At 46.9% G+C, this 19,577-nt stretch overlaps 5 protein-coding genes across 5 annotated transcripts; 3 read left to right on the forward strand and 2 right to left on the reverse strand.

The window, feature by feature from the left end:
- Positions 1 to 304: 304 nt before the first annotated feature.
- DEU56DRAFT_778521 (uncharacterized protein) lies at positions 305 to 554 on the reverse strand (the record flags this gene model as incomplete). Its single annotated transcript, XM_041351820.1, has 2 exons — positions 305 to 475; positions 531 to 554. Coding segments are annotated over 2 exons (164 nt in total), but the record flags the coding sequence as incomplete, so codon positions are not given.
- Positions 412 to 1,309, forward strand: DEU56DRAFT_778523 (uncharacterized protein). The gene is made up of 3 exons (XM_041351821.1): positions 412 to 475; positions 531 to 878; positions 927 to 1,309. Exons 2-3 carry the CDS (start codon positions 796 to 798, stop codon positions 1,105 to 1,107), a joined length of 264 nt encoding a protein of 87 aa, XP_041212842.1. The 5' UTR covers positions 412 to 475; positions 531 to 795; the 3' UTR covers positions 1,108 to 1,309.
- A 10,189-nt stretch (positions 1,310 to 11,498) lies between these two features.
- DEU56DRAFT_908400 (uncharacterized protein) lies at positions 11,499 to 13,668 on the forward strand (the record flags this gene model as incomplete). Its single annotated transcript, XM_041356996.1, has 13 exons — positions 11,499 to 11,536; positions 11,593 to 11,646; positions 11,697 to 11,797; positions 11,850 to 12,092; positions 12,153 to 12,177; positions 12,296 to 12,384; positions 12,437 to 12,520; positions 12,568 to 12,685; positions 12,911 to 12,998; positions 13,048 to 13,224; positions 13,274 to 13,365; positions 13,414 to 13,596; positions 13,659 to 13,668. 13 exons carry the CDS (start codon positions 11,499 to 11,501, stop codon positions 13,666 to 13,668), a joined length of 1,302 nt encoding a protein of 433 aa, XP_041212843.1.
- A 2,261-nt stretch (positions 13,669 to 15,929) lies between these two features.
- Positions 15,930 to 16,792, forward strand: DEU56DRAFT_869105 (uncharacterized protein; the record flags this gene model as incomplete). The annotated part of the gene is made up of 4 exons (XM_041355532.1): positions 15,930 to 16,074; positions 16,132 to 16,491; positions 16,524 to 16,597; positions 16,658 to 16,792. 4 exons carry the CDS (start codon positions 15,930 to 15,932, stop codon positions 16,790 to 16,792), a joined length of 714 nt encoding a protein of 237 aa, XP_041212844.1.
- A 477-nt stretch (positions 16,793 to 17,269) lies between these two features.
- Positions 17,270 to 19,577, reverse strand: DEU56DRAFT_962190 (uncharacterized protein; the record flags this gene model as incomplete). Its single annotated transcript, XM_041359356.1, has 5 exons — positions 19,062 to 19,577; positions 18,359 to 19,005; positions 18,219 to 18,311; positions 17,997 to 18,161; positions 17,270 to 17,941 (listed from the first exon to the last, which is right to left on the reverse strand). Exons 1-5 carry the CDS (start codon positions 19,414 to 19,416, stop codon positions 17,270 to 17,272), a joined length of 1,932 nt encoding a protein of 643 aa, XP_041212845.1. The 5' UTR covers positions 19,417 to 19,577.

The raw sequence follows: 19,577 nt of genomic DNA on the forward strand, positions 1-19,577 counted from the left end.
TGACGAGGAATGCCATGATATCCAACTACTGCACACAACCGTGCAACCACCAGTATCCAATTTTGCTCAAATCATACAACAAGTCAGCCAATCATAATAATACATACATAGACAATAAACAGTCGTTGCTTCAGTTATAATGCTTCACCACAATACCCTCGATGACCTCTTCCTTGACATTATGTTCCGCTCCCTTCTTAAGATCAGACCTCCCATACGACGTCGTCCTTCCCTTCCTCTAGGTCTCGCACGACGGAGTATCCTCATTAGCGCACTGCCGCTCAATTCCAACGCGCTGCAACACCGGGCTCTCAGCACACGGCAACAAACGAACGTCATTGTCCGGCATCGCAAAATAGTATGCACCCAAACGATCGTAGTGGTGTTGGTCCTCGGGTGGCTGGATGACGCGGTGGATCGTGGGCTTGTAGTATCCATTTGTGAGGAAAGTCATCATGTCGCCCGTGTTGATGACCTTGTGACGGAACATCAGTTTGCGCTTGTTATTCAAGTTCTCAAGACAGACGTACCAAACCGTTGTCGATGTGACGGACGCCCAATATCGAATGCCAGAGCAGAAGTATCGAACAGCCCCCAGATCTGCTCTTCCAGAGTGCGTGAAATTGCCTCGCGGAAGCGAAGCATGAAGACAGGCTTGAAGGATCTGAAGATAGGCTTAGTGAAGTGTCATTCTTCTGTAATCATTGTAACACCATGAATTTTGAATGCATTAATGGTTTCAAATGACGAGCACGTGCCCCACAAAAAAGACAAGGGTAGCGGGCACTGCCACGGATGTGGCCTTTCACGACTTATGTGCAATTGTGGTGGTGCACAGCGCTCTCAAGTTGCAGTGAGAAGTCGTCGAAGAGAGAACTGGTGACTGAGTTTGAATTTGGGTGGGCTAGTCTCACGAGTCATAAACAGTGTGCTGTCGTCTACAACTTCAACCGATATCATTGCAATTGTGGCGCTGCAGCTTGCAAAGACCAAGCACTAGTTCAAATCAAGTTCGAATCCACGGCCTGTTGGACCCAGCTCGTCAGTCTCAGTAGCGTCCAGCTCGAATGCCACCGGACAGGAATCCCCCCCATGCAGCAAGCGTAGAGACCTGAGCGTGAGATGCACAATGTCGTGAGGATGGGATTTGTTCCCCTATCAAGCTAGGGATGGGCGTCGGCACCATTCACAGGATATCAATCACCTTATTATCAACTTCCAGATCAATTGGTATTGATCATCAATTGCGCTATGCATCGGTTCTAGTGTGTTCTGCGTCAGATTCCACGCTTACCATTTTTCCACATGCTTGTGATATGATAATCCGGTCATCGAACCAGAGAGCAAAGGTACGTATTATGCAACAGATGCTGAGGACGAGGAGTGCGGAGGCTAATTATTGAGGGGTATTCTTTAGGTGGGTGCTAGCAGGTGGTTTAGGCATGTGAGTTAGTTACTTGGCTTCGTTTTGACATTCTTCACGTCTGACTTTGTGGCGCCACGCCGACAGAGTGTGGCATTTGTTAAACCTCGAAGGAGCTAGGCCCGGTCCAGCGAGGCGGAGAAAATGTCCATCGAAAATCATTACACTTGTTTTGTGCTTGAACTGGATGCTGGATGGGCTAGAACACGCCAAATTCATGTACGTATCTTATTGTTCATCAAATATAAATATAACTCAATGATTTGCGCTTTCGTGCTAGCACATGAATCGTGTTCAAGATGTAGCTCTCTTTAGCTAGAATCTTCTCTGTATATCGATATCGCAGTGCATAGTGGCCTGTGTGATTAGGTTCGTAGCCTCCGACTCAGTCACAGGGGCTTGCGCGATTTCGGATTTTTCCTGATGAGTGCAGTGCATTGCTGTCTGTCAATATCCTTATAGATCCTGATGGTACGACGACCCGAGGCAGATAGCCAGAAGTTGTGCATAAGGCGAGTGATGTTGAAGACGAGAACAAACGTCATGTGTTGAGATTTGTAAAACTAAAATTGATAGATTTGTAACAGAATAGAAGCGAGATCTTATATGGCGTTCAAAAACATTACAGGCGTCCTGCAGACGCCTTTGCAGCTTTACAACCGACATCAATCAATCAAGAGACTCTGGATCATTCCTTTCTACTTGATCTCATCCAAAATAACTTTCTTCTGTCATTCAATGCAGGAACGGGCATCGCCTCATGATGCCCGTTTCGTTGCTGGGCGGTGGTACATAATCCATGAACATCACCCCTATACGTCCACCAAGTTCGCTGCTTCCTCACACGCATCCTCTAGCATTATGACTCTAGTCTCAAATGATCCCAGTTTCTGGCCGGCCATTAATGCGTACCGTATTTCCAGCTATTTTTATGGTTCGTGGAGAGCCAGTCGGACAACAACAGCGATACTCGATCTAACGTTTCTCAGTTGCCGCCTCTGCTGGGGTCATGTACGATTGGGGTGAGCAAGATTGTTTTCAAGAATGGCTTATGTTCTTATGGTTTCTGCAGCCCTGACTTTTGGACAGGAGGTAGGTTGATGCCATTGTCGGAGCATCCATCTCACTCATGGTTTATATAGATTGAACTCGTCTGGGTGAGCAGAGTCACATATCATAAGAAACCAATGAAAATGCAATAAATTTTCTTTAGAGGCAACGCTGGTCACTCATGACCGCTCTGTATCTGAGTGTACGTAGCTTGTATTGTAAGTGTGCTCTGCAAGTCGGACTGACTTGAAAATATTTTAGGTCCGCTATCTTGGAATCTTTTTCGCTATGTATGTTTGGAATTCTGAGCAATTGCCATTGCACTAATCAACGATCCCCCACAATCAGCGGCCAGATGATAGGTATGTCTCCTGATATACGCCGTATTTTTATCCGGTTCACCGTGTTATGTCTTCTCACCGGTGGCTTACAGGGAGCATGTCGACAATATCGCTGACAGATTCAGTGCGTATCCTGAACCAATGCTCGCCATTCCCATCTTAACCCACTGCACTCCAATGCAGGGGTGAGTCTGATTCATGACCAGCTGGTGCAACATAATGACTGTCATAGCTGCGAGTTTCTTTTAAATTTGTGATCCTCCGAGGCTGATTACCACCTGTATTTGCCAGGCCTGATTATGTTTATCACACAAGATTGGATGGAATTCGTCGTGAATGCAATGCTGGGCGGTGAGCTACATATTTGCAATGTGTCAGTGATATTGACCTGACAGAACATTGCTCAAGTCATCATACTCACTCGGTTACACGCCATGTATCAACGATCCAGAAAGGTGCTGATACTTCTCGTTGTAGTCTACCTGACTGCCAATGTCACCAACGGAGTGATCAGGGTCATAACATCAATGGTGATTTCGGCGGGTAAGCTTTATTATGGATGACAGACTCGTGTGCACCAGGCTCATTGATGAATGCCAGAGGAGCTCATTCTCTCCGGCATCTATCTGTGCAATAGTCAGGACAATTTTGAAGGAAATCTCCAACTGCTGCCTCCCATTACTTGGATACTCGGCACTGTATGGGAGATCCTCGCACTTTGTCTCGCAATCTGGATTGCTGTAAAACACTTCCATGAATTGCGACGACAGTCGGCAGGAGGGATTGTCGGAGATTGTTTCACGGTGTTGATGAGGTCTCACGTGGTTTACTTTGCGAGGTGAGCTCACAATGCCAACGCGGTCTCCTTCCACTGAAGGTCTGCACCTCTTAGTTTTCTGGCTGTTTCTTGCTTCGAGATCGGCGCTGACTTGTCTCCAATGTTATTAGCGGTATGCCATTCTGTCATTGACATCTGATGTATCAGTTCATCATTTCTACAGAACCCATATTCCCTGGAAGCCCAGATGTATTATGGCTTAATGCAAATTTTCCTGATTGTGCAGATGTTTGTGCTAGGACCACGCTTGATCCTTAGCATTCGAGGATATAACGCCAACCTCGTGGCCGACTCTGACGCAGCAACCGCCATGACTTCAATTGTTTTCCAAGAGCGCGTACATGTGCCAACTAGCAGCAGCGTGTAGGACGGGAAATGCTCGAGGTTATTACCACTGGGGTACTCTCGGTGAGGTGCTATGTGAGCAGCGGGAAAGGTTTCTTTTGGTTCCAAATTTCGTCGCCGTACTTATTTATGCAAGTTAGGGATCATAGAACAAGCATCACGTACGGTCGCCACCCCGTCTCATGTCTAATTTATGTAGTCCACGATTGCAGGGACTTTCTGACAGGGCGAAGCGTTTTTAAATTTGTCTGTAGTGTAACGTGTACAATTAGTATATAGTGTTTTGGCTCATTTATATGATACCTCTTACCTCCTGAATAGCCACACACAAGAACTAAGCAGTTCCAGCTCCGTCTCTTTCTTGATGCCATGTTGCCGGGTCTCGTGAGGTCTCGTGGCGGTGCTAAGAACTTAACGACTCAAGCTGTGTCAAGCTACAGTGTGTTGCAAATGACTTTAGAATCTCGTTTTCAAAATTGTGTTTGTTCCTTTGTTTTGACGTGTGACTTGTGTCACACTTGGTCAATCATTCCGGTTTTCACGCCACTGCCAGCCAGGCTAGATTATCTGATGATCAACTAGAGTTTGCACATTTTAAAACATCTGTATCTCTACAACACATCCACATAAAAATATAATTTCTTGACGGATAGATAGCCTGATATTGAAAGTACAAGACCCGCTGGTTTTTTCTTTCAAAATTGACGTGTTGAGTCCAGCGGAGAGTTACCGCGCAGAAAAGTGTGATTTTCCCTAAGTATGTAGATTCAGACTAGAGCCGATGCGCGAACAGATTAAAATATTTAATATTTAGCATCTCTGATCACTCCTGAATTCAATTCAGAATGCGCCAGAATATGAACAATGGAAAACTGTTGGAATTTTCTTAGAAAACTAGCTCAATGTTTTGCAAAATCACGCGAGTATGGCCAGAGTTACACAAAATCGTTGCGGACAAGGCCATATATTATAATTATTTAGTATTGACAGTATTGACAGAGGGAGTGCCGTTAAGTTCAGATTGAAGATACGAGTGTCAGAGTGCAATTGATACACCCTGAGGTGGAGGAGACAATATTTTCGAGTCGTTGATGTGACAGAAAGTCCCGCATTTGGCTATTACGAACTATTTTACAAACACCGAGCTCGCAAAAAAATTCTCGTGCATTCTAAAGTCATTTGCAACACACTGTAAAATTACGAAGCTCATCCCGGGTCACGGGAGCCTCGTGTATGTCCGGGGGCCACCGCCTTAGAAAATGCTTGGAATGTTTTTGAACTATGGATGTCGATGAGATGACAGCGTTATTTTGCTGAGGACCGGATGATCTCCCTTGAAGCAATAAGACAGGTACCTTTTCTCCGACACAGTTTTCGGGGTCCAACCTTCACTGAATAAAATGTAAGTAACGTTTTGGTAACGATACACTTCCTGAAAGATAGAGAGCCGATCTATTTTGGAATGCTAACAGCTGCAGATCACACCGCACTCAAGTATGTTCTGGCATTCAATCCACTCTTACTTCACTTACTTTTCGCTCCACAATATTCAGGATCTCAGTGACAAACACGTTCAATTCTAGGCCTACCACTAGAGTCGGTGACAAAACACCTCTTTAGTTGATCCCAACACAACAATTGGCAGCTATGGGAATCATGTCAAGACAATCTTGACATTCAGAGCGATTCTGTTGCCGCCCAATCAACGCGTGTAACATACCGTTCATTGGACCCCTTCTTATCGTTCTTCAAGTTCACCCACCAGCAAAAAAATTTCTCTAGTTTTTGTGCTCGGCCCATGATGATCATTCGCGGAAAACACATTCGCATGTTCATCTCCTGGCTGAGGCACATTGTCAAGACAATCACATTTCGGTCGTACAGGAATCTCCTCTCTGTCATCCTACGACTGATTCAACACTGTCAATCTGTCGTGAATGGAAAGGAGGGGGATTTTCAAGAACTGCCCGGTTTAGCAATGAGCTCTCAGCCAGCGACCAACCAATTCGAGCCGAGGCCTCCTGTGAGCCTCGCAGTACCGTTGCTTGAGGCACCTCTACAGAGTCTACACAGCCAAGGGTCCCAGCCTGGAATGAACATTCAGAATATTCAGATGCCAACTCCCAGTCTGTATGGAGGGTTGAATGATGCAGCTTTCAGTACAGACTCTCCCCCGAACTCTTTTGCACCATTGATGCCGAGATCTATCATCGATCTCAGCATCACTGAAGTAGGTGTCACCACTGTAAGAATGACACAATAATATTCACGCGGATCTGTAAGGAACAGATACTCAGTCGTTGCGTGAATGCAAACGTCTTTTGGTATATTTACCTGTAAGGAACAGATACTGTACGTAGCATTTAGTAAGGTAAATATACGAGTCGAAAAGAGTTCCTTACCTCAGTCGTTGCGTGAATGCAAATGTCTGAGGTTCTAACGTGAAAACTGCGTAAACTATATAATCGCGAATGCTCTTGTTTGAACGTATAAGTAAGTGAGACAAACGACAAAAGAAATATGACAGAACAAGAGCGCATATCAGGAACATACATGTCGAAACGAAAACAATAAGGGCGATGACGTTACACCTCGGCTGCGAGCGTGCTTGCGTATTCCAACACTCCCCCTCAAGCCGCGCGTAGTCCGAGTTGGGAGGCGAAGTGTTTAACTTTGGGAGAGGGGAGAGCCTTCGTAAGGGTATCAGCTATCATGTCTCCCATAGGACAGAAGATTAAGCGTAGTTTCCCGTCCTCGATTACCCAGCGAATGAAATGAAAGCACACGTCGATGTGCTTGGTGCGTGCGTGGTATTGGTGATCCTTTGTAAGGGCAATAGCAGACTGATTGTCAGAGAAGAGGGTAGTTGGTTCAGTGATGGGGTCGAAAAGGTCTCCAATGAGTGAGCGTAGCCATAAGGCTTCCTTTGCAGCGTGAGTAGCGGCCACATACTCGCTTTCAGTTGTTGAAAGCGAAACAATCTCTTGACGTTTCGACGACCAAGATACAGCGCCGCCATCTATCAAGAAGGTGTATCCAGAGACTGCGCAGCGGTCTTCCGCCATACTTCCATCTGCATTGGCAAAACCAGTGAGCATGCTCTCTACTCCTCCATACGTTAGGCGTAAATCCTTGGTTCCAACCAAGTACCTGTAGATACGGCGAACGGCGTCCCAATGAGATTGTCCAGGGTTTTGGGAAAAACAGGATACGGTCGTTACCGCGTATGAGATGTCGGGGCGAGTCCCAAGGGATGTGTACATGAGAGATCCTACTGCTTCTCTATATGGTATGTGCCGCATAGCGGCGTACTCTGCTCCAGTCGATGGTGATTGGTCTGAGTGCAACTTGATGTGCGGTTCCATTGGACAGGACACTGGTTTGAGGTCCTCAAGGCCGAAACGACGAACGATAGAGTCGATATAGGATAGCTGGGAAAGGGAGATGGTACGGTGGTCGCGATTCCTGGTTAATTCTATCCCAAGGAGCCAGTGCAGCTCGCCTAGATCAGTGATCTCGACGTGGGCACGGATGTCGTTCTTCAACTGGGCGATAAGGTCCAGAGATGATGCAGCGAGAGTACAATCGTCAACGTGGACAACGATGATGATGCGCTCACCAGTCTTCGGCTTCTTGAAGAAAACAGCTTGATCCACCTCACACTGCGTGAACCCTAACTTCTCCACGAGGATTTCCACTAACTTCTGGTACCAGCGTCTGCCGCTTTGTTTGAGGCTGTATAGAGTTTTACACAAAAGGCAAACACGATGGGGAAATTCCGGTGAGGCAAAACCCGGTGGCTGTCGCATGTAAATGACTTCATCTCCAGTTAGCTCACCGTTTAGGTAAGCACCTTTGATATCGATCTGGTGTATCTCCAAGTCTAATCGTGCAGCCAACGCTAGAACGGTTCGGATGGATGCCAGTTTGGCAACTGGTGCGTAAGTATCGAAATAATCGACTCCAGGGACTTGCGAGAACCCCTGGGCGACGAGGCATGCCTTGTGACGAACAATATTGCCGGCCACATCTTTCTTGGCCCTAAACACCCATTTCAACCCTACTATGTTGGCGCCAGCAGGAGGGTCTACTAACTCCCAAGTTCCGGCTGTTGCAAGGGTGGTGAGTTCTTCTCTAATTCCTCCTTCCCACAAAGGCCAATCTGGACGTCGTTTAGCCTCAGCAAGACTAGTGGGTTCAAGCGCTTCAGCTTCTGCGGTGAATTCAACAAGCGCTAGTGAGAGTTCTGCGACGTCGTCTTCTTCTTCCAGGATGGCCATGAGTTGTTCTGCTGCTTCCTCTCCAACAAAGTGAGTCCTTTCTTCGGCTGTGGTTTCTGGTGTAGGGAGCTGAACTCCTTTTGGGACAGGACCACTTCCATCGATTATGTCCAGGACTCGTCGACTTGGTTTCGAGCTCTCTTGGCGACTATATCGAGGATCGGCGAAGCTGATGGGATGGGGATCTTGGAGTGGGGAATGGCAGTTGGAGTTCTTGGGATGGTGGCTGGTGGGGTAGGGTCAGGAGGTGAGTAAGATGGCGACGATATCATCGCGTTTGGGCTCTGATCTTCTTCCTCCCCCTCGCGAGGTGTCGTCGTGACCTCCGTGGGGTCCCAATAGACATTCCTTTCAACAGCCACTGACCGTTTGGAGGGCCAATATACCCTGTGTCCATTCCTACTCGCGTCATCTATCCCTAGCCATCGTCCTTCCTCAACATGCCCCCCAAGCTTGGTTCCGCCCTCAGTACGCACCCAAACTCTAGAGCCCCATGGCCAAACGTTGCGCAAGTCTGGCTTTCTCCCGGTGGCTGCTTCAAGAGGTGTGGCACCGTCCAAAGCTTTGGTAGGTGTCCTATTCTTCAACCATACGGCGTGACGTACAGCTTCGCCCCATAGGAAGCGAGGGAGTCCACTCTCGTGTAGCATGGCCCGTACCTTCTCAAGTAAGGTACAGTTCAATCGCTCGGCCACTCCGTTATGTTGAGGAGTGTCATGTACGGTAAGCTTGTGCGTAGTACCGGCGGCCTTGAGATGCGTGCTGAACTCTTTACCTAGGTATTCACCACCGCGATCAGAGTGCAAGGTCTTGATGCGAGCGTTCTGTTGGGTGCTGCACCAACTCTCAAAATCCTTGTACGCCTGGAAAGCTTCGTGCTTCTGCTTCAGGAGGTGCAAATAGGTGAGTCGAGTCTTGTTGTCGGTGAAACTGATGTAATAACGACGTCCTCCTAAGGTAGGAACAGGCGATGGGCCCCATAGGTCGGAGTGTACTTCCCCTCCAAACTCAGCTGCACGTTCTCCCTCACGCACTTTCGCCACAGGCTTGCGGGTCGCCTTTGCGTAGACGCACGACTCGCAAAAGGTTGGTTCACCCGACGTCATATCCACCTTGATGCCGGTTACAAGGCCGTGTTCTGCTAGACGCCTGGCGGTGCTGGGTGCTATGTGACCCATACGCCGATGTAGCTCCATGACCGTAATGGTCTCATCTGCTGCGTGCGCACTGTCTTGTCCGTGGTCGACACGGTAGAGCCCTCGAGCGTCCTTGGGAATGGTGCCAATGACATTCTCAGAGGCATCGTGGATGGTACAGGTGCCATCCGCAAAGGTAGTGGAGTATCCGAGGTCGTCCAAACAGCCAATCGACACGAGGGTGTACCCTACCTCAGGTGAGTAAAGAACCTCTGTAAGCCGCAGCTTTGAGACGTCTACCCCGTTAGGAACTTCGATGACGAGTTCACCGATGCCTGTAGCATTGAAGCGCTGTTTGTTAGCAGCAACGAACGGTTTGGGTGGGATGGGGGACATGGTCTCGAAATGTTCTCGGTATGGTGAGATGTGGCGCGTGGTGCCAGGATCGTAGAGTTCGACGACGGTACCGTTCTCGCACCCAGTGCTGACTTTGGCAGCAAATTCTTCCTCCCCGCGAGGTTCACCGATGTTGTCGATCGCGCCTGTGACGCTTCCACTGATAGGAGATGCTGGCTGGCTCTCCCAATCGTCAAAAGAGGGTAAGTCATCCTCTCCTACCTCCGAAAACCAATCCTCGTCGCTAACGACATGATTTAGTCGTTCGTTTGCGTCATCGTCGGAGGTCTCTATGGACAAAAGGGCAGGGAGTGAGCACACAGAGTCACAGTCTGTGGCGTGCTCAACGACGAATACGCCATCGTCTTCGTCATCATCGTCAGCTGCTGCGTGAGCAGATCCTTTTGTTGTGTCAGCGCAATGTCCTGCTGATTTATCTGGCTTGGGGCAGGCTGCCTTAAAGTGTTCTCGCGATCCGCAATTCCAGCACGGAGGACGCGGCCTCCCTTGCCTGTTAGAGGACGAACCACGTCCCCTGAAACGTCCACCACCCCCGTCCTCTAGCGGCATGATCCGTTACTCCCAAGGCCTGGTCAGCACCACTGGACCTTGTGGTTCGCGAGGGTTTTCCTCTATGATGAGGGATATGAGGATATCGGGGTCGATTGTCTTGGTGGTGCTGTAGAGTCTGGCAGTTGCGAGTTGCCCAGACGCGAAGATCACGAGATGGTTGGGGAGGGACTGAATGATGGTAGAGCGATAGTCTTTCTCTTCGATGTCGACGCCAACTGCTGACAGTTCGTCTCGTTTCGCGCGTAGGTCGTCCAGAAACTGACGCACGTCGTGCCCAGCAGGACACTTCAATTCGAGAAACTTGGTGCGCAAATCTGTTTGCGCATACGCGCCTTTCTCTGTATACTCACGAACGATCTCAGCCCACATTGTCGCAACGTTTGCGAGGGCACGAATGCGGAGAGCTGTGGAGTCGGGGATCCGTTGCATGAGTAGGTGCTTCGCGAGGTTCTCGTTCTTTTGCCATTTCTCAACAGCAGTGGTTTCTGCAGTGGTTATGGGCGATGGAGGACGGGGGCAAGACCTGTCGAAGTGCTTCCATAGCTCTTTGGCCTCGACAGCGACTTGAAAATGCAACGAGAAAATGGCCCAATTTGTACCCTTGGCCATCGTGGCAAGCAATATTTGATCAAAGGTGAGACGGTCGTTCTGAGGTTCTTCAAAGCTGTGGGCTCATAACCTGTAAGAATGACACAATAATATTCACGCGGATCTGTAAGGAACAGATACTCAGTCGTTGCGTGAATGCAAACGTCTTTTGGTATATTTACCTGTAAGGAACAGATACTGTATGTAGCATTTAGTAAGGTCAATATACAAGTCGAAAAGAGTTCCTTACCTCAGTCGTTGCATGAATGCAAATGTCTGAGGTTCTAACGTGAAAACTGCGTAAACTATATAATCGCGAATGCTCTTGTTTGAACGTATAAGTAAGTGAGACAAACGACAAAAGAAATATGACAGAACAAGAGCGCATATCAGGAACATACATGTCGAAACGAAAACAATAAGGGCAATGACATTACACCTCGGCTGCGAGCGTGCTTGCGCATTCCAACAACCACACCACTGCTTCTCGCGGCGCCGGGACAGACGTTTGAGATCACTTTAACTCCCATGGTACCAAACCAGGTCAAACCACACAGGAAGAATGTGTGAGTGTACGCAAATTTTATTTCGAGTGAGTTGCTGTTCTAACCATTACTTACAGTAAAAATGAGTTTGAGGTATTCTTGGTTGAGAAAGGTCCTTTGGACTGTTCAGAGTAAGCATGTTGGTGAGAGAGCCAGTGATGAAATTAAAATGAGCCCGTAGGGAGCTTGCTGCAGTAGAAGGATGGGAGCCGCTCACGCACCCAGAAGGGTCTTTGTTCTTCTATCACCCATATAAAGTGCGTCTACCGTCAGCTCCTATGTGTCTTTACTCAAATTACACACCAGAGAGTTTTCACTGATGCCAATGTTTGAGATCCTGAAATTGCTGTCAAATTAGGCAAAGCTGTTGAAAAGGCATACGAAGAAGCGCGCAATGCAGACATCTTCTTGCATCCATCCGTTGAGCTCGCGTTGGAGCTTGTGAGGAAGAATGTCAGAGAATCGTGGGGCTACTACTTTGCTGACCACGAAAGACGTGTCATTTTCTGGTCCGAAGACCACAAATCTCGTTCCCTTATGAATGAAGTTAGAGGTGTAGAGCGCAAGAGCCACATCAGTAAGTTTTTTTTCAGTGGAATACTTTCCTTTCGAGCTCCTGGAATTGTGTCGCTCCCAGAGTATGCATTATATTCACAATACTGGTGTGTATGACTACCATAAGTACGTATGTTCTCTCATTTGATCGAAGTAAATGTACTCACACCTTGATCCAGATTTTTTTTGCGCAGTCCCGTGATTCACATATCATGACGTTGGCAGGAATCACATCCAGCTATTCCCGAACAAACACCTCCTTCCGGAAGATGTTGTCGTGGAGCTCAAAGAACTTGTCATGCATGCTCAAGCAGGTGTGTAAAGACCAATAAGCGTTTCACGCCGTATGAGATTGACTTGCGGTAGACTATATCCTTTTGGAAACACCCCTAGTACCTTTCACTGTGGACCAGGTTACTAGCCTGGTCGGGCTTATTGATTCTCTCATGAGTGAATCATTCCCTGGTGTGGGTTGTTGTTGTTGTTGATTTTTTTAGACAGTGCTAATAAGGAATGTGAGCACTCTGCATGGATTGCAGGTGAGACAATCACGGATAATCGGTTGAGTGTTTCTGACATGCTTGTCGATTTCACCTATGTTGATGAAAATGTTATGTGAGCTCCAGCTTGTGGTCTGCAATGCCGTTTCCCGATAACTTTGCTAGGCAATGCCAAGTTTAAGAATTTTTGTGGACAACCAGGCGCCCGACTTAACATAAACCAATCGTTGTATGGAAAATCTGACAACCAGCCACGACTGTTCATTTTTCGCGTCATGATTTGCGTCATGAATGTGTTTCTGTTCGGTGTGCCTCATGCTCACAAGCGAAGTTTTAATAGGATATGGGTTGATGAAGATATCATCTGGCCGCGGTGGAGCAAATTTCGCGATAGGCTCACCACTGAATGGAACGAATATGCGTTATTTGTGAGTTGTACTTTTGCTTCGTATCGTCATGCGACCGATAATGTCCCAGTCTACTGTGATGCTTGCTGTTAATATCAGCTTTCTCACGGTTCCATCTGTCGCAGACCAGTCGCTCGTGATCGGTTTAACATATCTGTCTACCATCTTTACCATTGGCTCATTAACATCCACACTATTCTTCGTTGGACAAATCAATGACAGTCTACGAGGCACCACTGAAGAAGTGGTAAGCTTCTTGTTTTATAACGGTTTGACTGTATTATTTACGTCCACAGGCCTATTACATGCAAGAAATACCACATTCTGTGCTAGGCCTTGAGGGCCTTGCCCTTATGCTTAGTCTGCCATTGGGATTTTTGAGTTGGGGGTGCGTTTCTGGCTACATTCCATGGGTCGGTGGCTCATTGTTCGACAGAATGACATTGTTTACTGTGGTGTTGCTCTGGAACACTTCTATGGTGATCTACTTGATTGCTGTTCCAATTTTAATCACTATAATGGTCCTATTGGTGTTACAACCCCTTAAACAACTTAATGCTAGGGCAGAGACTAGGACTCAAACAAAGGATATCACGATAAAAGAGATGAGGTTGAGCAGGTACGTTTGGGCTGCTACACAATGTAGAGACGAAAGGTTTGAACTAAAGAACTACTGACTAGAACATCCTAACTTTATACAACTATTCGAGAGGAGATACAAACTGAGTTCTAACTACTTTGCCAATCATAAAATAAGAAACGGAATCGTACGATGTGATAATGTGAAAAGGAACTATGACGTCATGAGAAGTGATGCTGCTTCTGTGAAGTTCTGGAAGGTTCTAGGAGAGTCACGTGATGTAAGGGCGTCTAAGTCTGGAGTTGGGATTTCGGTTATAGTAGCAATAGGTTTAGGGTTAAGGGTTGGGGCATATGTCGGGCATTTAGGAGTTAACGCTGGAAACGGGCGCTTAATGTTGATAGTCGAAAGGAAAGAATAATGGTTTGTATTTGGAACTCGTGACAATTGGTCACGAGGTCCGTATTGACAGATTGTGCTCACGCTGGGGTCCACTGGCTTCACGTGTGGTACCGGAACACACGTACAAGGACCAACCCAGCTCATGTCTAATTTATGTAGTCTGTGATTGCAAGGACTTTCTGTCGCGCATACAATCTGGTGTTTATATGATACCCCTTATTCATACACAAGAAGTAGCAGTTCCGACCCCGTCCCTTTCTTGAAGCCATGCTGCAAGGTCTCGTAGCGGTACCAAGTGTATCGGTGCAAGAATTTTACCAAGTTTGTTGAGTGGCGTTGACTATGCACCTGCCAGCGGTTAGCGGTATGGATCTAAACAACGCACACTTGTTGTATTCAACATCGATACTCCTCTATTTTCACATTTCCTTTTCTCTTTGTCATCAAGGACTCCTTACGTAATTCACCTAATATGTTCATCACCATTGTTTGGTCGTACCTCAGGCTATACTGTCCAAATTATGCATAACCATGTCTGGTAAGAAATTGTATGGTTATGCATGGCTGTCTGTAGTCCTTGATGGGTGAGCCCTTATGCATAATGGATTCCCACCATGCATAATGCTGCTGGTGATGATCAGGTACACTTTGGGTATCCACTTTGTGCAAGACACATCCTATTTTGGTCACCACATCATGTTAGGCTCCACATTATTCCCACACATCACATGTTCGCATTTTTCAGCCCCACAGTGTGGGAATTACCCCACAACACCAAAAACATCGCCCATTTTGGGAATCTCCACAATATCAATTATTCCCACACCCTCCCCACCTCACTGCAGCTTCACCACTACACCACAATAGGTCCTCCCTTGTATTTAAGTAGTAGTTTGGTATATACATGTATAATATTATATAATAGACCGCTTTTTTTGTCTATTTGTGTGCCTGCTCCTCCTCCAGGGCCTTTTCAAAATAGGGTAGGGTACAGAACATTTTCGCACTTTTGCCCCTTTGATAGGGGTGTGTTCTATTATATTCAGAACATGTTTATGAGCATATATGAGTAGATTCCCATCTTTATTTGACCCTCTGAAGTGTCCTACATCAATAGATATAGCACATATGCAATAAAACACAGAATATGCTCCCATTTAATTATTTCTAGGTGAACAGACTTGTAAAAATGATTACCAACATCTATTCAACAATAGGAACAATGTATCAGGAGCCCAGGACCATAGGATAATCCCCTGTTGCATGGTGTGCCCCCCCTCTCCTGGTGGTTTGCCCCCTGTGAAAATTTTCCCTGTAGGACCGGACCTCAATTGAGGTAGGGGGTCTATTTTTATGTATATATTTAGTAGTTCTATCATATAGCTGACCCAGGACACACATAGGATCCTGCTACAGGAACAAAAACATAGAAAATCGCATTTTTGACACTTTTGATGTTTTTCAGTATCTTACTCTTGCATAAGTAATACAACCTGTTCATATATCATTATTATAGTATATATATTTGCTTTTTGTCACAAGGATCAGCTCAAAATAGGCCAGGAGTTTGAGTTAGTGTGAATGCTTGCTATTTCTACTGATAAGGAGCCCATACTTTCAATACATCGAAATGTAATAATCAGACTCCTGGAGTAGATTTAAACTATATTCAGTATCATAGGCCTGATGGTACAGAAAGATCCAACAAGAATTGAGTTCTGAGGAAGTGAAATAGATAAGAAATTGAGTGTGGGAAAGTTCAAAGACCCAAAACATCGAAAATGGTCAGTTGGGCAGTAGTTGGACTTTACAGCCTTGTGCGAAACTAATGGCAGTGGCTAAATTTTTGCCACTTTCTCGACCAAAAAGGAAATCGATATAGCAAACGCGTCCTGGACGCTCACAGGCATTTGTAGACTTTTTAGACGACATTGGCGACACCAGCTAGCTTGCCCTGTCACATAAATGCTATGGTTAACCGAAGGATCAGCAACAATCTCAAAGACTGCGCACTTCGGCTGTGGAATCATGGGTGGGAATTGGCAGACATCTGTGAAGCATTTGGTGTCAGCGAGAGGAGTTGCTACCGCTGGCGACGGATCTTTGAGGAGTGTGGTACTGCAACAAAGCCCCCTTCTCCACTCACGGGACGGACTTGAACAATCACGCGAGCCCTGCTAATGGCCATTGAAGATCTGTTCACTGTGTACTCCGATCTTTTCCTTGACGAGGTTTGCACTTGGCTTGCAGTCAGCCATGATATCGTTGTCAGTACCTCTACCCTATCGCGCAACCTCAAAGAAGCTGGTCTCACATGCAAGATCCTTCGAAAACTTGCTTCCGAGCGTGACGAGGCCCGACGAGAGGAATTCAAAGCAAGTCTTCGAAACGATTTCATCGGAGATGGCTCAGAATTTGTCGTCATCGACGAAACCAGCAAGAATGACCGGACATATGCGCGGCACTATGGACGAGCACCAAGGGGACATCGCGCACAACTCACAGATGTCTTTGTTCAAGGGGATCGGATCGGTACTCGTTGTGTGCCGCTATGACTGTGCAAGGCTACATTGCAGCTCACGTGGTTGAAGGTTCTCTCAATTCACGGGAATTCTACGACTTCATTGCTGAAGATGTGGTAAACATGTCTCATTTCTGCGTCTGTTGAGCTGAGTCAAGCACACGACTTTTTGTCTAGCTTCCCCACATGAGTCCCTTCCCGGGAGAACGTTCCATTATCGTTCTCGATAACTGCAGGATCCATCATAGTGAAGACCTTGTTGACCTTGTTGAAAGTGCCGGTTTGTTTTTGTCGCTGTTTCTCCCTTTGTGAGACTAACTTTGGATAGGTTGTTTGATACTCTACCTGCCTCCATACTCGCCTGATTTGACACCAATCGAGGAGTCATTCAGTACCTGTAAGTTATGAAAAATCATGTTATCTCCGTGTCTGATACATCACACTTGACAGTCAAAGCTTATCTTCGACGTCACGGCCATCAGTTGCGCCATCTTGAAGATCCGGTCGAGGCCCTTCTCGAAGCAACATGTTGCATTACAGCAGAGAAAGCATACGGGTGGTTCAAGAATGCAGGGTACATTGTCATGTGATCAAAGTCTCGTAGTTGTACAAGTTCAAATGTTTTTATGTGATAAAACTGGCTGCGAATTGAAATGTCCAAGTCTGCAAGAGGGTGATCAAGAATGCTCGTAATTGTACAGGTTTGAATGTTTTATGCGAGAAAACTAGGTGCGAATGAATGCTGTTTGAACGTTCAAGAAGTCTGCAAGTGACGCAAGAAATGTAAAATTATTTTACCCATGTGCCTGACTTTATCGCTTTGCAAAATTTCTTGTGCGCATCAAGAAAGGCCTGCCGGCCGAGCTTCGTAAATTGACCCACATCCCGCCATTCCTTGTCATCGAGTGACTCAACTGCTTGATTTCCTGGCTGGTATTCAAGTCTTGCGAGCTTCGATTGATCGTTGTCGGAAATACGATAATTGGCACAAAACTCAGACAGAGATATGCCGTGGGAAGTTGTCAAACTGGGAGACGACGACGCGGAGGGTACCTCGCCAGTAGGTTGTACAATTACTTGGGGTTGTCCATGACCTTGCACAGCTGGATAATAAGGTAGCGGGTATGGGTATCCGCTGACGTATGGTGGTTGCATATACTGGGATGGATGAAAAAATTGATGCGAAGGACCAGGGATATGAGACGGGCCTGGAAACGGAGGACCATATGGTCCATGTGGATGCGGAGGCATACAAGGAGGAATAACATGACCATGGGTAGGCTGAGGAGGTACTGGTTCCTGGCCGGCACCCTCGCTGGCGAGGGTTTGTTCCCGTTGACGATGATGATAGAATTCACCAAATGTCGAAATTGGGGCATCCGGAGGGGGACGTGGCACCTTCAGCTTTTGAGTGAAGTGGTTTGTTGTAGGAGGAGCCGACGTGTCAGCTCTTCCTGCTGCCTAAAACGTTGTGTTTTATTTAGCTTCATGCGCTGATGAAAAATAAGAAACCTACAATGGAATTTGCCCAGACCTTCACTCGCATCTCAGTCAACTCGAAATAGGTGTTCATCCTCTCATCATGCCAAACACGCATGTCGGGAAAAAGCAGGTATCTACCAACTGGATATAGCGAATGAAGTTCAGCCTCGGCCTTCCTTCGTTTGGAAGACATATCATCCTTCAGAGTGTTTGTCAGAGTTGAGAGCAAAATTCACTGTAAAAAAATGTTACATACAATCAATGACTTCGTAGTGCGTGATGCAGCACCAGCTTCTTCATCAAAGTTGAATGGACGCTCAACATAATCTGGGTCACCCATATCCCAATCCTTGTGTTATGTTAGCCTAAAGAAGTCAAAATATCGTGCATGCTCACTTGTTCGTCTTTAGCAGGTTTCGGGGTGAATAACCACACAACTATGTTTTCGGCGGCTCGCTTCGCCTTGACAGCATCGAGTAGTGCGTCATAACCTGCTTCGTCCGCTATCTTCTTGCACGGAGCACTCTGGGCCTGGTTTTCGAACTTCCATTCGAACTTGGCGACGGGGAGCATCGTGAGTCGGCAGGGCAAGACCTTCGCAATGTCGTGTTTGAATGATTGGAAGGTGCGGCTCGTATCCATTTTGAATGGGCCGCAAGAAACAATTGTAATTGATACTTTGGCACCCTTGGCTGATTTTTTTTCAACCAGCGCAGTCTCGCACCACACTTGGACATATACAGTAAACCTTCGTGGTGCGTTGCTCTCTTCATCTTCACTGGTCTCGCTCACTGTGACACTGGGCTTCGTTGACTTTCCTTTGGCAGACAATTTCTTTTTCTTGCCAGTCAGCATCCGATCGATGGCTTCATCAGTGAGGCGGCCCTGCGGTACAAATTTATTGTCTTTGTATTTGTTCGCGGATGGCCCCGACGAACGTTCAGCGGCAGCTAAGGCAAGGTCAGACGAGTCCCGCTTCCGCTTATGAGAACTGCTGAACGATGCTGAATCCACGTTGACAAACGTAAATGCAGGACCTGAGGCTGTGAGTGACATGATTTTCAGTGATTGCGAGAAAAGGTGAGCTTCAATATAGTACCTGAAACAACGGATTCCATGTCAGCGAATTCTATGGACTGATCACTGTCGTGGTCTTCTTCAGGCCTGGGCTCAGCCTCCAACTGATTGAGTTCTTCCTCGCCATCTTCTAACAGCTTTTCATCCAACCAGTCAGCCTTAGATAGCTGCCCGACCCTGTCTCCATCACCAATCGTAGAGGGCCCGGGTGCAGGTGATTCTGGACTCGAAAACTCCAGTGGCTCATTGTCAGCGCTCTCGTCAATGGGCGCAGCTGCCATGTTGCATGGTCTTGCTGGAATCTTGATTGTGTGCTTTTGCTTGACTGCGGATTGTTTCGGTCTTTTTGCCATGGTAAACAGGTTGGTATGATACATGGTAAGGGTAGTAGTAAGAGCTAAAAAGCACCTGAACAATGTGTACAAGAAGCCTACTACAAGCCTGAGCGTCCAGGACGCGTTTGCTATATCGATTTCCTTTTTGGTCGAGGAAGTGGCGAAAATTTAGCCACTGCCATTAGTTTCGCACAAGGCTGTAA

Source organism: Suillus clintonianus (assembly GCF_016758775.1).
Source record: "Suillus clintonianus strain FC179 chromosome Unknown DEU56scaffold_9, whole genome shotgun sequence".
In the NCBI taxonomy this organism is placed as follows: Eukaryota; Fungi; Basidiomycota; class Agaricomycetes; order Boletales; family Suillaceae; genus Suillus; species Suillus clintonianus.

What these genes read in the sequence shown, in the direction of transcription:
- DEU56DRAFT_778523 (XM_041351821.1), top strand. Translation starts at nt 796, where the DNA reads ATGTGGCCTTTCACGACTTATGTGCAATTGTGGTGGTGCACAGCGCTC. An exon ending in AAGTCGTCGAAGAGAGAACT is followed by an intron (nt 879 to 926) that starts GGTGACTGAGTT and finishes GAGTCATAAACA; the next exon opens with GTGTGCTGTCGTCTACAACT.